At 36.3% G+C, this 15,577-nt stretch overlaps 1 protein-coding gene across 8 annotated transcripts in view; it reads right to left on the bottom strand.

Moving 5' to 3' along the window:
* Positions 1–15,577, bottom strand: part of fars2 (phenylalanyl-tRNA synthetase 2, mitochondrial) — a 227,398-nt gene that overhangs the window by 199,464 nt on the left and 12,357 nt on the right. For 4 of the 8 annotated variants that reach the window (XM_059022567.1, XM_059022569.1, XM_059022568.1 and 1 more), the window contains exon 3: positions 14,167–14,293. The exons of the other annotated variants lie outside the window; for them this stretch is intronic. In XM_059022567.1, coding sequence (XP_058878550.1) covers positions 14,167–14,183 — 17 coding nt within the window. In that variant the 5' untranslated portion in view covers positions 14,184–14,293. The remainder of the gene's footprint in view (positions 1–14,166; positions 14,294–15,577) is intronic. 8 annotated transcript variants of the gene reach the window in all.

Raw genomic sequence — 15,577 nt, forward strand, 5'->3', positions numbered from 1 at the left:
GCTGCTGGTACCAGAACTTTTATTTGTAGTTTTTATTAAAAGTATTTGTTTTCTGGTGTTTTGGTTTACCTTTGGATTAACAATTATTATTTTCATCAAGGGAGGAACACCACTGTTGGTAAACCTCCCAGGTACATTCCTGGTGCCACCCCACCGGGGTAAAAACAACAAAATAAATCTTGTGCTCCTGGGCGGCGTTTTACTTAATACATGCTGCTGTATTACTTACCTTCATTATTGTTTACTGTTTGTTTCGCCGTCAGGCACTGGACAGAAACGAAAAAAACAAACCTTTTCACCTGGATTACAATTGTCTGACTGTTCTTTAAATCACATGCACCTGTACACTATTAACCACTTTGCCACAATCCCACATAAAAACAAGAGGCATCTTTGATATGCCCACGTCAGTCATAGTGGAAAATGTACATAAACACGTCTAGTATTAGGCCCCATTATTCATGTGTTTAAATTGCAGCTCCAACTCATTTCTTTGCCCATATCATTCCTTATGCATGTCAGTCTCTGGTGATATGCAGGATTCTTTCTTTATCTACCTGGATTACTCTTGTAAAGTAATAGATAAGCTATCAAAAACATTATATTGGTTGCTACCAGGTGACTACAGTGTTTGTATAAAAGAGAAACAATATACTGAAAAGTATTTTGACTGAATGTTTGTGTTTTACTTCTTCCTGATGAAGTGCACAGCACATGTTGCTGTGTCTGTTATCCTGACCTTGCAGATATCTGTCTAGAGCACCAAATCCTCTACCTACATCCAAAAGTGCATTACATTCCAGCAACTGGATTCCAAATGTGTGTGACTTAAGCTGTTGCCATTTTCTCTGTGGAGAAAATATTATTTTGCTAACTTGAATTTCACTTAATCTGTAAGGGCTGGGCACAAATGAAGTACTACAAAGGTTGCCTCTTCTTGAAGGTATATCAAATTCTCTAATAATATTCTAAACATGGGCTTTTAGAGATACTCCAAGTCAGAGTGTAATATGGTGGCAATAATTCCCCCCTCTAAGAGATAACATTGTGCCCATTGAAGTTCAAAGTAGCAACTTCGTAAACACTGGACCACTGGTGTCCCCTCTCAACACCTCTCCTCTAGTGTGAGTCATTACACTGAATAACAGGGGTTTTATTTTGTTTAAGGTTAACTTCCTCTCTTTTCCACCTGGGGGTACTTTGGGCACTGTCAACCTATTTCAGCTTTTTTGGAATTGTTATTTATTATTATTTTTTTTAAATCAATATCCAGGAAACAAGGTACATATAGAGGATAAACCAAGAACATTCATATGGCCCAAATGGTTTAATAGATCAATTAAAAAAAATATTCAGCGAAAAAAGGCACTTTACAGAGCGTTTAAAAGGGACCAAAAACAAAGCACACAGAAAGAGTACTTGGAACTGCAAACACAAGTCAAAAAGGAAGTTAGAAAGGCCAAGAGAGAGAGAAATCAATATTGCTAAGGGGGCTAAAACCAATTCCAAAATGTTTTTCCAATATTATAACAGCAAGAGAACATTCAAAGAGGAGGTTAAATGTCTAAGAGACACAAATGGCAAAATCATAGATGAAGAAAAAAAAATAGCAAATATATTAAATGATTACTTTTCACAGGCTTTTACAAAGGAGGACACGGACAACATGCCCCACATGTCGACCTGTTCCTATCCAGTTTTAAATAACTTTAGCATAACAGAGGCAGAAGTGTTAAAGGGACTAGGAGCTCTTAAAATAAACAAATCCCCTGGGCCGGATGAGATCCTCCCAATAGTACTCAAAGAAATGAAAGAAGTTATTTACAAACCGCTAACCAAGATCATGCAACAGTCTCTTGACACAGGGGTTGTACCGACAGACTGGAAAATAGCAAATGTAATACCAATCCACAAAAAGGGAGACAAAACCGAACCAGGTAACTACAGACCAATAAGCCTGACTTCTATTATATGTAAACTTATGGAAACTATAATAAGATCCAAAATGGAAAATTACTTATATGGTAACAATATCCTGGGAGACAGCCAGCATGGTTTTAGGAAAGGGAGATCATGTCTAACTAACCTGCTTGACTTTTTTGAGGATGCAACATTGAAAATGGATAACTGCAAAGCATACGACATGGTTTATTTAGATTTCCAGAAAGCTTTTGACAAAGTCCCGCATAAAAGATTAATTCTCAAACTGAACGCAGTAGGGATTCAAGGAAATGCATGCACATGGATTAGGGAGTGGTTAACAGGTAGAAAACAGAAAGTACTGATTAGAGGAGAAACCTCAAAATGGAGTGAGGTAGCCAGTGGTGTACCACAGGGATCAGTATTAGGTCCTCTGCTATTCCTAATCTACATTAATGATTTAGACTCTGATATAGTAAGCAAACTCGTTAAATTTGCAGACGACACAAAAATAGGAGGAGTGGCAGACACTGTTGAAGCAGCAAAGGTCATTCAAAATGATCTAGACAGCATTCAAAATTGGGCAGACACATGGCAAATGAAATTTAATAGAGAAAAGTGTAAAGTATTGCATGCGGGCAGTAAAAATGTGCATTATAAATATCATATGGGAGATACTGAAATTGAAGAAGGAATCTATGAAAAAGACCTAGGAGTTTATGTTGAATCAGAAATGTCTTCATCTAGACAATGTGGGGAAGCTATAAAAAAGGCTAACAAGATGCTTGGATATATTGTGAGAAGTGTTGAATTTAAATCAAGGGAAGTAATGTTAAAACTCTACAATGCATTAGTAAGACCTCACCTAGAATATTGTGTTCAGTTCTGGTCACCTCGTTACAAAAAGGATATTGCTGCTCTAGAAAGAGTGCAAAGAAGAGCAACCAGAATTATCCCAGGTTTAAAAGGCATGTCGTATGCAGACAGGCTAAAAGAATTGAATCTATTCAGTCTTGAACAAAGAAGACTACGCGGCGATCTGATTCAAACATTCAAAATCCTAAAAGGTATAGACAATGTCAACCCGGGGGACTTCTTTGACTTGAAAAAAGAAAAAAGGACCAGGGGTCATAAATGGAGATTAGATAAAGGGGCATTCAGAACAGAAAATAGGAGGCACTTTTTTACACAGAGAATTGTGAGGGTCTGGAACCAACTCCCCAGTAATGTTGTTGAAGCTGACACCCTGGGATCCTTCAAGAAGCTGCTTGATGAGATTCTGGGATCAATAAGCTACTAACAACCAAACGAGCAAGATGGGCTGAATGGCCTCCTCTCATTTGTAAACTTGCTTATGTTCTTATGTTCTTATATAATATTGTGTAAGGGAGACACTCGCCACACAGGCTCTCTCAGGCTCTTTCCCCTTTTAAATTAACCCAAACACAGGAACTTGAATTTTTTTCTCAGCGCGGTTGCGCTAATTTTCTTTTATTCTTAGACACATACAAAAAATCAACAAATATAAACAAAAATCTAGCTCCACTCTGGAGTGCTAACTAAATTACAGGAACACCCTGTCTAACACGGGACAGCTAAGCTGTTTCCCCGTCCTTACAAAAACACAGCGAGAATCGTACACACAGTACCTTTTTTTCCCTTTTAACGACTCATAGTCGGGCTCTTCACACAGCAGCAGCTCTGAGCAGACTGACTGCTCTCCTTAAGTACCCTGCACCTGGCTCTAATTTACAATGATAGCCAGGTGCAGGGGATAATTAACAAAAATTAACAATTAAATTAGGGTTTTTCAGCCCATGTCTTTCTGGGAGGTGTAGTCCTGTTTTCTCCCCGGACTACACTATCTTACAATTGTTATTCCATGAATGAGGATAGCCAAAAAACCTATGAGCCCCATGTTTATATAAAATAGATGCCTATGGGAAAGAAAGTATGTTTAAACCTAAATTAAACAACTGGAGAATTACCGTAGAACAAAATCACTCAGGACATTGGTCATATATAAATACATAGGGGCAAATATTCAGAGGTCTTGTGAATTTTCTTATCTTTCTCGCAACTCTGCTTGCGTTGCGAATGTTTTGCGTAAAATCGCAAGCGATTATAGGGTGCCATGTGTCTTTTTTTCCAGATTTAACTTAAATCTTGTATTTTTTCCCAGATTTATAAATGTTGTGAAAATAAATAAATATTTGTTTTAATGTGTACATTCAGATATACATTTATAAATCTAGTTACAAGATTTAACATTTAGCTAAATATTTAACTGGCAAGCTAAATCTGGAGTTTGTATGCAAATGAGCTCCGCACACTTTGCTTTCACACAATTTAAGATTCAGTTAAATATTTAGCTAACGTTAAATCTTTTTTAGAGATTTAGCTGGACAGTTAAATTATTAGCTAAATGTTAAACCTGAATGTACACATTTAAAAAAATATTTAAAGGAAAAAAAAGACGTTAAAATATTAATGCTGTTTTTTTTTTTTTTTACACATGGCACCCCATACTGCACCTCTTCAGCTATGAAAGTTAAAAATGTAATTAAATGTTTTGCTCTCAAATGCGTTCTTACAAATTCAACACAGTTTTATCCATGCTGCAAGTTCTTGCGTGCACTAAACAGTGACAGTCCGCTGCCAGGGATATTTAATTACTTTACCATTTACGTGCAATAACTATAACACTGGCTGCGAAAGAAGGACTGCGACTGTATTGTTTTTTTATACACAAATTAAATAAGCTTACTTTATTTGAAAAATATCTTAAATGATACACGCAAATTCCTACACTACTTGGTTTGATTGAATGAGTAGTACACAACAAGCTTCAATATGAAAGCTCAACATTAATTTCAATAAAAATTAAATTTAAAAATATATATATATATATATATATATATATATATATATATATTGTAGCCTACTTGACTAAAGTGAAAACTGGCTTCTGTTATTTTTAAATATCACTGCTTCCAATTATGCTACTGCTTAATAACAGGAACAACATTTTATTTAGGGTTAGTGTTGAACTTAAATGCGGTCATGCCTGCCTGTACCCCTACCCCCATGCAGGAACATTTCTTCCCCTATTCCAAAAAAATATAAAAACAATAACTGTCTGGTTCTCTCTTTCCTTTTTCAATTAACATAATTTAATTAAATTAATGAGAATAAAAACCAAACCAAGCTAACAACTATCTAGCCTAACAGACATTTATTAATTTATTTTTTGCAATCTCCACGAACTGTGGGTTCTGTTGCATTTACAGCGCTGATAATGTTAGATATAGCTAGATATTACTACAGCGCAGACATTGTTTTATCAATGACAGCCTTCTGGAGTCATCTGAATGCCTTTCCACTTTTTATTTTATTTTAAACCTTATAAATGCCAAACTATAACAAAACATAGAATAGAATAATAGTGCATATACACAAAGCAAAAAAAGTGGACGGGCAAAATACATAGTTGTGTGTCGTTCCCCCCGCCCCGCTTTGCATATATGATGATTACTACTGCTTTGCATATATTACAAATTAAGCACTGTTAATTAGTATTGTTAAAATAAACCATGAATAAATTAAATGTCCGAGTTGGAAATAAACCAAAACGTTATTATGTTTAATCAAAGTATAAATCGACTAAGGACATCTTCAATGGACAAGTCAAGGAATGTTATACGTTGTCTGTATATTCTGACTGCACGATATTTCCTCTTTTTCTGTTGCTCTGCTAGCATTTAACTAGAAACAGAGATAGAATGTAACCAGTCAAGTGATTTCCATGCAACATTGTGATTTGCGAGCAAATTAACTTTTCAGTTTAGCTCGTGGTGGTGAACTTGCGGGATTATTCATGACACCTCCCCCAAATTTGAGGGAAAAGCACTTGCGAGAGAACAACTCGCAAACCCATCCAACGCAGCATCTATTTTGAATCTCACTCAAAAGTGCAACTATTTTCACAAAAAGGACTTGTGGAAAATAATCTCAACAACTCCCCTTGCGACACATGCAAGGTGTTTGAATATTTGGCATAAAATGGAATGTATTCCACTACCATCTCGGAGAAAAGATCCTTGAGGAGGTTCAGAAGCATTTAAAACTAGAAAGAAAGGGGGGGAGAAAACAAAAAACAGAAGGGAGACCACATCAAAACAAGGGCAACAACTCAGGTAAGACAGCTATTAAATGTATTTATCTTAATGCTAGAAGTCTCAGAAACAAAATGTTAGAACTTGAAGCTACTGCACTAACAAGTAACTACGATGTGATAGGTGTTACAGAAACTTGGTTGTCTGAGAGTGATGGAGACGAATATAATATTAGTGGGTACACACTGTATAGGAAAGACAGGCAGGACAGAAGAGGTGGAGGGGTAGCGCTATACATAAGAAATATTCTTGAAGCCCAGGTGTTAAATCTGGATGAAAAAAACAACGGCAAATCAATATGGGTCAGTATAATGGACAAAAATTCAAAAGGCATAATAATAGGAGCATGCTATAGACCACCAAATTCAGACGCCAAGCAAAATAATCTGTTATACAATGACATCAGAAATGCGTGTAGCAAAGGAGAAGCCATACTAAAGGGGGATTTCAACTTCCCCCATATAAAATGGGAAAACCTGGTGGGGAGCACAACGGACAAAATTGAAATGGTGGAAATGACAAATGACTGCTTCCTAACGCAATTTGTCAAGGCACCGACTAGAGGGGAGGCATGCCTTGATTTAGTCTTTTCAAATAATGAAGACAGAATAACTAAAACAGAGGTCAGAGAGCCATTGGCAAACTCAGACCACAACATGGTCTCATTTGAAGTGATTTTTAAAACCCCAAAAGTAATGACTAAAGCTAAGGTTTACAATTTTAGAAAAGCAAACTATGAAGGTATGAAACAGAGACTAACAGAAGTAGATTGGAGTAAAATAGAGAAAACATCCACAGAAAAAGGATGGCTGTTTTTTAAAAATGTAGTACTAGAGGCGCAAAACAATTACATCCCAAAAGTAGACAAATCTAAATCTAAAACAAAATGGCCAAAATCGTTTAATAGATCAATTAAAAAAATATTCAGTGAAAAAAAGGCACTTTACAGAGCATTTAAAAGGGACCAAAACAAAAGTACACAGAAAGAGTACTTGGAACTGCAAACGTAAGTCAAAAAGGAAGTTAGAAAGGCCAAGAGAGAGAGAGAAATGAACATTGCTAAGGGAGCTAAAACCAATTGCAAAATGTTTTTCCAATATTATAACAGCAAGAAAACATTCAAAGAGGAGGTTAAATGTAGGGCTGTAAGGGTTTACACGGTAAACGTGGATTAAAAATATTTTCGTTTAAAATGTGTATTATACATTTAAACACAACATAACAGTAAAATATATTATCAAATTATTTTTTCCATATTTTCCGCAAAGATATGGTTTCCCTTTCTATGGTTTTCCCCTTTAAGGAAATCTGACCTGATCTTCCACGTGATCACTCTAAATACGTCTTGCATAAATTGAAGGACAGACCAACTTCCTGCGTTGTCATGTATCTCCATCGCATTGGCTTTTTTCAGGTCTTATAGGGCCCTATGGAATCCGTGTTAACGAGAACACGGACGGAATCACAGAATCAAAAGAATATTAACGCGGAATTAAGTGCTGTATGAAAAAAATGCATTTGGCAGTAGAACATTAAGCTTGAGATTTACATATTTGATGGGAAAATATGAAACTAATGGTCAGTACAGGCAGTGGCGTAACTTTGGTTTCAAAAGTGGGGGAATGGGTGGCGGGGGGACGGTTTCTGTAGCTGGGTTATAAATGAGGCGGGGTATTCTGTAAGGGATAAACAACGAGAAGGGCTGAATCAGTGAAAATAATTCACCGTTCGAGTGCGTTAAATAAATACAATCATGGAAAATAAATAGAAACCTTTTTAAGGACTTAAACAATTAGACAACTTTGCAGACTATTTTTAACATCTGTATTACAACACAAAAAGTACTCCTCACACAGACTGCTATTGGGCAGATGACGTGACATGTCAATTTTCCTGTCCGATGATAATTATGTCTATAAAATAAATTAATATAAAAATCTACTATATATAAAATAAATGTACAATATTTTATTTATAAAGCAACTAGTGTATTTATCTTGAATTATTATCAAAGTGTAAAAGTGTCCTTCGGTGTTACTGTCCGAAAGCTTATACATTTTCATAACCTTAAAAAAAAAAAAAAATGATAAAAAACTCAGAGTAAAACAATTAATGAAATACACCGGCATGATTCTTTGAGGGTCTTTTGTTATAAGGAGAAATGCTGTTTGATTATTTAAATTCACAGTGAACTTTTTACGAGAAATACTTTTGTCCGAGAAATTGATGTCCTCAAAATGTCCTACGGTGTAACCAACATTGAACAGCCATTTTAGACCATATTGCCTGAAGATTCCATGTGACCTATGACCTCAGTATACGAGGAAGTCAGAAAGGGACCCAGCACATGTGGAGCAAGGTCAGTATGTCTCTCATAAATGTATATGAAAATGCATATTTATGGCTCCTTATAGGACATGGAAATAATCACATTTCCTTCAGTGTAGCTCATAGAATGAGGTGATAAAGAAATATTTTAAAAATCAACATCTCTCTAGATATTTGATTGTTATAGAATTTCTTCAAAGTCATTGATTTGCATAGGTGGCCTAATAATTGCCTGTTACATTAGCATTAGATGGAAAATGTCCTTCAGTGTAACCGCAAAATGTCCTTTTGGTGTAACCAGAATTAGGTTACACCAAAATGTCCTGGTGGTTACACCGTATGACTTTAGGCATGATCTCTCAATTTAACAGATTTATTGATTACTTATTATGAAGAGCCAATAAACATTTTTTATGAATAGCCAAGTTCAAAATGATACACTTATATAAATTTCTCATTTTTCTTCATTTTCAGATGCCCTTGTCAAGCAGGGAAAAGGTGCTCAATATAGAGCCTATGTTAATGAAGACCCTATAGCAAGAGCAATCTACCTTTCCAAAAGGCGATCAAGGTGCTTTTTCATGTTTTTCACTTTATAATACAGAATCTGACATGATACAGAATCTGAAATGATACAGAATCTGACAACACATTATAGTCCAGCTAATAAGCACAACAAATAGGTAAGACTGCTGCACATTTTTCAAATGTGAAACTTTGCATACACATACCAAGCATATGCTCATGCTATTGTCCTGTAGAAACTGACCTGAATGAAACAAAAGACAAGAAAAATGACATTTCCCCTTCATGCGGCTCAAATGTCCCTGTCCCTGATGATGAGATACTAGCAGGCAAATTTGTTATTGTGATGTACGATGAACTACCATACGCTGGGCAAGTTGTTAAGGAGGTAGAAAGAGAAGTTGAAGTAAACTGCATGAGTCAGTTAAATGATAAGAATTCATTTGTCTGGCCTAGCGTTTCTGATGTAATTTTTTATTACAAGTCAGATATTGTTGCAGTAATTACTGAGCCAGAGCCTTCCACTTCCAGACGTTCCAAACTGTGCAGCGCCGACTGGATGAAATTTACAAAAGCCTGGTAGCTGTTGACTTTCCAGTATCAACAGTATGATACTTTCAAAGTGCCTAATGCAAAATGTTATTGTTGTTTTTCTCATGTTATGTTAAATTTCTGTTCTGTTCACCAATGTTGATTAGTAGTAATTGTAAAAAAACAATGCAAATGACCAATAAAGTTAAACAATTATTCACTACTAATGTGTCTGTTTTCCTTTAAGATTATAAATACATAATTTAGGTCTGTATTTTAATTAAATAGGCCATGGTTTGAGTATAACAATCAGAAGTCCTCCGGGCTAACCTGCTTTGGTCCTACGGTGTAACCGATATGTTAATTGTATTAAAGTGCAGATATTTGTGTGAAACTTGTTGTATCTATAGAAACACATAGAATATATCAATTAAATGTGGTAAAAAAATAATTTTGGTAAAAAAATTGTCATTTTTTTATTTTATTTATAGGTATTATTGTGAGCTCATACTAAAAAAAGTGGAATTGTCACAAAGAAAATGAAGAAAAAAGAAATAAATATGGAAATATAATTGTATGCTTGTGAAGCAGGATAGCTAAATAGTAATATATGAATGTTTATGTGCATAGAAACTGTACATAAGGCAATTTATTTCTAGAAAAATGTGTAGTTACACCGAAGGACACTTTTATGGTATAAAGGGCAAAAAAAGCGGAATAGATCAATTAAGGTGTGACAAGTATATAAATGGATGGTTCATTCACAGGAAACCAAAAATACTAATTGCATCATGTGACAGGGTGGCTGGGCGGTGACATCACGGCAGAAGCAGGAAGGAAGAACTCTGACACCAGGCAATGCAGTTTAAAGTAAATGACGCGGCGCACCGTTTTATTTAACAAAAATACATAAAATATTTAAAACAGAAAAAGACTATGCTCGCAGAGCAAAATAAAAGGTTTAAACAAAACAAATCACGAACACAAAATAATATAAAACACAGGTCAGGCTGGGCAGATTGCCTTCACTGTTCCTATGTCTTAATTTTCATTTCGTTTTGTTTCTCTCCACTCTCTACGCTCCTCTCGTACACCCGTACACGAGCTGGAGAGCTGCAGGCTTTTTATATCGTGGCCGAGGGGTTTAACTAGTTAGTAATTATCCTATTACCCCTCGGCCACAATCTGCACAAGTTTATTAATTATGTGTGACTGCCGGCTAGATTAACAACGCACTAACCGACAGCCACACATTACCACAAGGTTTCATAAAACAAAACAAAAACACACTTTTGAAAACCTTATCCGCCATCTGCCCTATTACAGCAGTCACTTTGAACAATACGATCCCAATGTTCAAACAGAGAAGGTTTATGGTAGTGAAACCATGGGCATTGCCGTAATATAGAATTGATCAAGTTCAAAACTAAAAGTTATGAAACATGCCTATCTCTTCGCTTTGGAGCGCCCCACAGTGCACTAAATAAATTAAATAAATACAACCCGTTTTTAAAGTTAACAATACTATTTTTCAATACAATTAGATAAAACAATACTTAATCCAATGAAGACGAACACAAACCAAATGGAAAAAGTAGAAGCCTGTAGGTTTACGGTTTTGTGTTGTTCACCTTGCCTGCGGTGTGCATAAGGTCATTTAAATTAACCTAATTACATTTTTTTTTTAAAAGGGTAAAAACGGAAATCAGAAAAAAATTAAAATAAAATGGGAATCAGAAAAAAATAACACAAATTCCATACGGCACTAGTCTTAGTACTGTACATTATTTCAGTAAAGTGAATAGCCTGTGTGATTAAGATTAAAACATTAAATTTATGGCCATTTAAATGTTAATCCGGTCATTAACCAATGGGTTTAAAATGTGTAGTCAATTAAACGTAGATTTACAGCCCTAGTTAAATGTCTAAGACACAAACGGCAAAATCATAGAGAAGAAAAAATAAATAACAAAAACATTAAGTGATTACTTTTCACAAGTTTTTACAAAGGAGGATACGGACAACATGCCCCACATGTCGACCTGTTCCTGTCCAGTTTTAAATAACTTTAGCATAACAGAGGCAGAAGTGTTAAAGGGACTAGGAGCTCTTAAAATAAACAAATCCCCTGGGCTGGATGAGATCCACTCAACACTACAAAGAAATGAAAGTTATTTTCAAACCGCTAACCAATATCATGCAACAGTCTCTTGACACAGGGGTTGTACCGACGGAAAATTGCAAATGTAATACCGATCCACAAAAAGGGAGACAAAACTGAACCAGGTAACTACAGAGCAATAAGCCTGACTTCTATTATATGTAAACTTATGGAAACTATAAGAAGATCTAAAATGGAAAATTACCTATATGGTAACAATATCCTGGGAGACAGTCAGCGTGGTTTTAGGAAAGGGAGATCGTGTCTACTTAACCTGCTTTATTTTTTTGAGGATGCAACATCAACAATGGATAATTGCAAAGCATACAACATGGTTTATTTAGATTTCCAGAAAGCTTTTGACAAAGTCCCACATAAAAGATTAATTCTCAAACTGAACGCAGTAGGGATTCAAGGAAATGCATGCACATGGATTAGGGAGTGGTTAACATGTAGAAAACAGAAAGTACTGATTAGAGGAGAAACCTCAAAATGGAGCTAGTTAACCAGTGGTGTACCACAGGGATCAGTATTAGGTCCTCTGCTATTCCTAATCTACATTAATTACCTAGATTCTGGTATAGTAAGCAAACTAGTTAAATTTGCAGACGACACAAAAATAGGAGGAGTGCCAAACACTGTTGCGGCAGCAACGGTCATTCAAAATGATCTAGACAGCATTCAGAACTGGGCAGACACATGGCAAATTACATTTAATAGAGACAAGTGTAAGGTACTGCACGCAGGAAATAAAAATGTGCATTATGAATATCATAGAGGAGATACTTGAAATTGAAGAAGGAATCTATGAAAAAGACCTAGGAGTTTATGTTGACTCAGAAATGTCTTCATCTAGACAATGTGGGGAAGCTATAAAAAAAGGCCAACAAGATGCTTGGATATATTGTGAAAAGTGTTGAATCTAAATATAGGGAAGTAATGTTAAAACCTTACAATGCATTAGTAAGACCTCACCTAGAATATTGTGTTCAGTTCTGGTCACCTTGTTACAAAAAGGATATTGCTGCACTAGAAAGAGTGCAAAGAAGAGTGACCAGAATTATCCCGGGTTTAAAAGACATGTTGAATGCAGACAGGCTCAAAGAATTGAATCTATTCAGTCTTGAACAAACAACGCGGTGATCTGATTCAAGCATTCAAAATTCTAAAAGGTATTGACAATGTCAACCCAGGGGACTTTTTTGACCTGAAAAAAGAAACAAGGACCAGGGGTCACAAATGGAGATTAGATAAAGGGGCATTCAGAATAGAAAATAGGAGGCACTTTTTTACACAGAGAATTGTGAGGGTCTGGAACCAACTCCCCAGTAATGTTGTTGAAGCTGACCCCCTGGGATCTTTTAAGAAGCTGCTTAATGAGATTCTGGGATCAATGAGCTACTAACAACCAAACAAGCAAGATGGGCCGAATGGCCTCCTCTCGTTTGTAAACTTTCTTATGTTCTTAAATATAATTAGGGCTTCTGATTTTCGGTTTTAACCAATAAAACACCCCCGACAAAGAAAATGAAATCGGTGGATAGCCAATAAACACCGGAAAAACTGTGGAAATGGTTAATCAATTCACAATGACTTCACCCTTTTCCCATTAAAAAATAAAAACTACTACAAAAATAACACTAAATACATTTCCCAGTGCTGCTGGGCAATGTCCCGCCTTCCTGACATGCATCTATCACTGATTCGTTCTCAATACTTTGAACACGCCCCAACTACTGAATGACAGCACATTCCTACATTTCTATTGGAGACTCCGCTTGCGAGATTTAAAACAAGATTACAATCAGGATGGAGGCTTGTTAGCAGGATTTCAAACTGTATTACAGTTAAGATAAGCAGGATTTAAAACAGAATTGTGGCAAAATGTACAAAAATGCTTACACACCTGAAGAATGTGCCCGTGACCATAGGGATTTTGTCGTGGAAGACAGCAATGGAAAGAAGGTACAACTTAAGTGTGCAATTACTGTCGAGTTACTACTATAGATATTTTGATCCATCTAATGACATTTTTGTCTAACTCGCTTCGCTGATTCAAGACTGTGCTGATAAAAACTACAGTACCTTTAAACTATGGCAGCTATACTGTGTGTCGTCTCCACCCTTATTTGTAAGGACTGGACTACAGTGAACACATGTTCTTACAGAAGTATCCAATTATCAAATCCTGTCCTGGTTGGAGTCTCCAAAAAAATAACCTCCCTTTGTTTAATGCATATAGACTGAAGCATAAGGACCACAGAGCAAATACAGTAGATTCTTTATTCCGATACCTAGACAAGTCAGGGAACCAGGGAACCAACTTCTCTAGGATAACAGATACCCTCCCAGCAGACCTGGAATGTGAACTCAGTCATCTTGAATTACTAGAATGTATTTCAACAGGGCAGCATGCACGGTCAACTCCCAGGAACTTTGTCCAGGGTCAATGGAACAATGTTTGCAGCCGCAATATATCACGTTTTCTGTAGTTTTTGGTAGCTGTTTAATGTAAGAATACCTCACCTACTACGTTGGTACATGAAACGAAGTTACTTGAAGTAGTGTACTTATTCCTCTTGAGGTCAGTGCTCTATCGGATGAGCTTTTGATCACCCTTTTCATTTCAAACTATGATGCCACCTGCTGAAATCTAAAAAAAAAAAAATCATAACATCTTTGTCAGGGCCAAAAAACATAACTTGCAGTTTTTTTTCTTTGTTCAGTCACCTCCAATTAGTTCAGCTAAAGAATAATTTCAGCACAAAGAAAGGCCTCCTCTCAGGAATGCCCCTACTGCAGGTGTCTGCCTTCTTTCTGCTGCTGCTGTGGAATGTGACCCGACTGTTAAATCATTATTTTGTGCAAGGTTTTATACTGCTGCCACAACACTACAGGCAGCCTTAAATTATCCAGTTTTGAGGTGCCGGTACACTTTTTGGTAAGTGGTAGTTAAAAATCTGGTGAATTAATCTGGCGAGTTAAGGCAAAGGGTACCAATATTTATGAATTAACTCCATTGACTTTCATAGAGTTGGAGTCATAAATATTGGTAGCCTGAGCCTCAGTTAATTCACCAGACTTAACTACCACTTGGTAAGACGAAGCAAGAGGTATCATTGCTGTGCAAGTATAATGTATCAAACAATATTTATAACACTTAATACACTGGTAAATAACATTGTTGCAAATAGAGGGTATATAAACTTTTGACGACAACACATATACAGTGCCTTGCAAAAGTATTCAGACACCTGACCAATTCTCTCATATTACTGAATTACAAATGGTACATTGAAATTTCGTTCTGTTTGATATTTTATTTTAAAACACTGAAACTCAAAATCAGTTATTGTAAGGTGACATTGGTTTTATGTTGGGAAATATTTTTAAGAAATAAAAAACGGAAATATCTTGCTTGCATAAGTATTCAACCCCCACACATTAATATTTGGTAGAGCCACCTTTCGCTGCAATAACAGCTTTAAGTCTTTTGGGGTAAGTATGTACCAGCTTTACACACAGTGTCGGAGTGATTTTGGCCCATTCTTCTTGGCATATTTGCTCCAGGTTGTTCAGGTTGGTTGGACGACGCTTGTGGACTGCAATTTTCAAATAGTGCCACAGATTCTCAATGGGATTGAGATCAGGACTTTAACTGGGCCACTGTATGACATTCACCTTTTTGTTCTTGAGCCACTCCAATGTTGCTTTGGCCTTGTGCTTGGGATCATTGTCCTGCTGAAAGGTGAATTTCCTCCCAAGCTTCAGTTTTTCAGTGGAAAGAAGCAGGTTTTCTTGCAGTATTTCCCTGTATTTTGCTCCATCCATTCTTCCTTCAATTTTAACAAGATGCCCAGTCCCTGCTGATGAGAAGCATCCCCACAGCATGATGCTGCCACCACCATACTTCTGTAGGGATGGTGTGTCTTGAGGC

This window comes from Acipenser ruthenus, chromosome 4, assembly GCF_902713425.1.
Source record: "Acipenser ruthenus chromosome 4, fAciRut3.2 maternal haplotype, whole genome shotgun sequence".
In the NCBI taxonomy this organism is placed as follows: Eukaryota; Metazoa; Chordata; class Actinopteri; order Acipenseriformes; family Acipenseridae; genus Acipenser; species Acipenser ruthenus.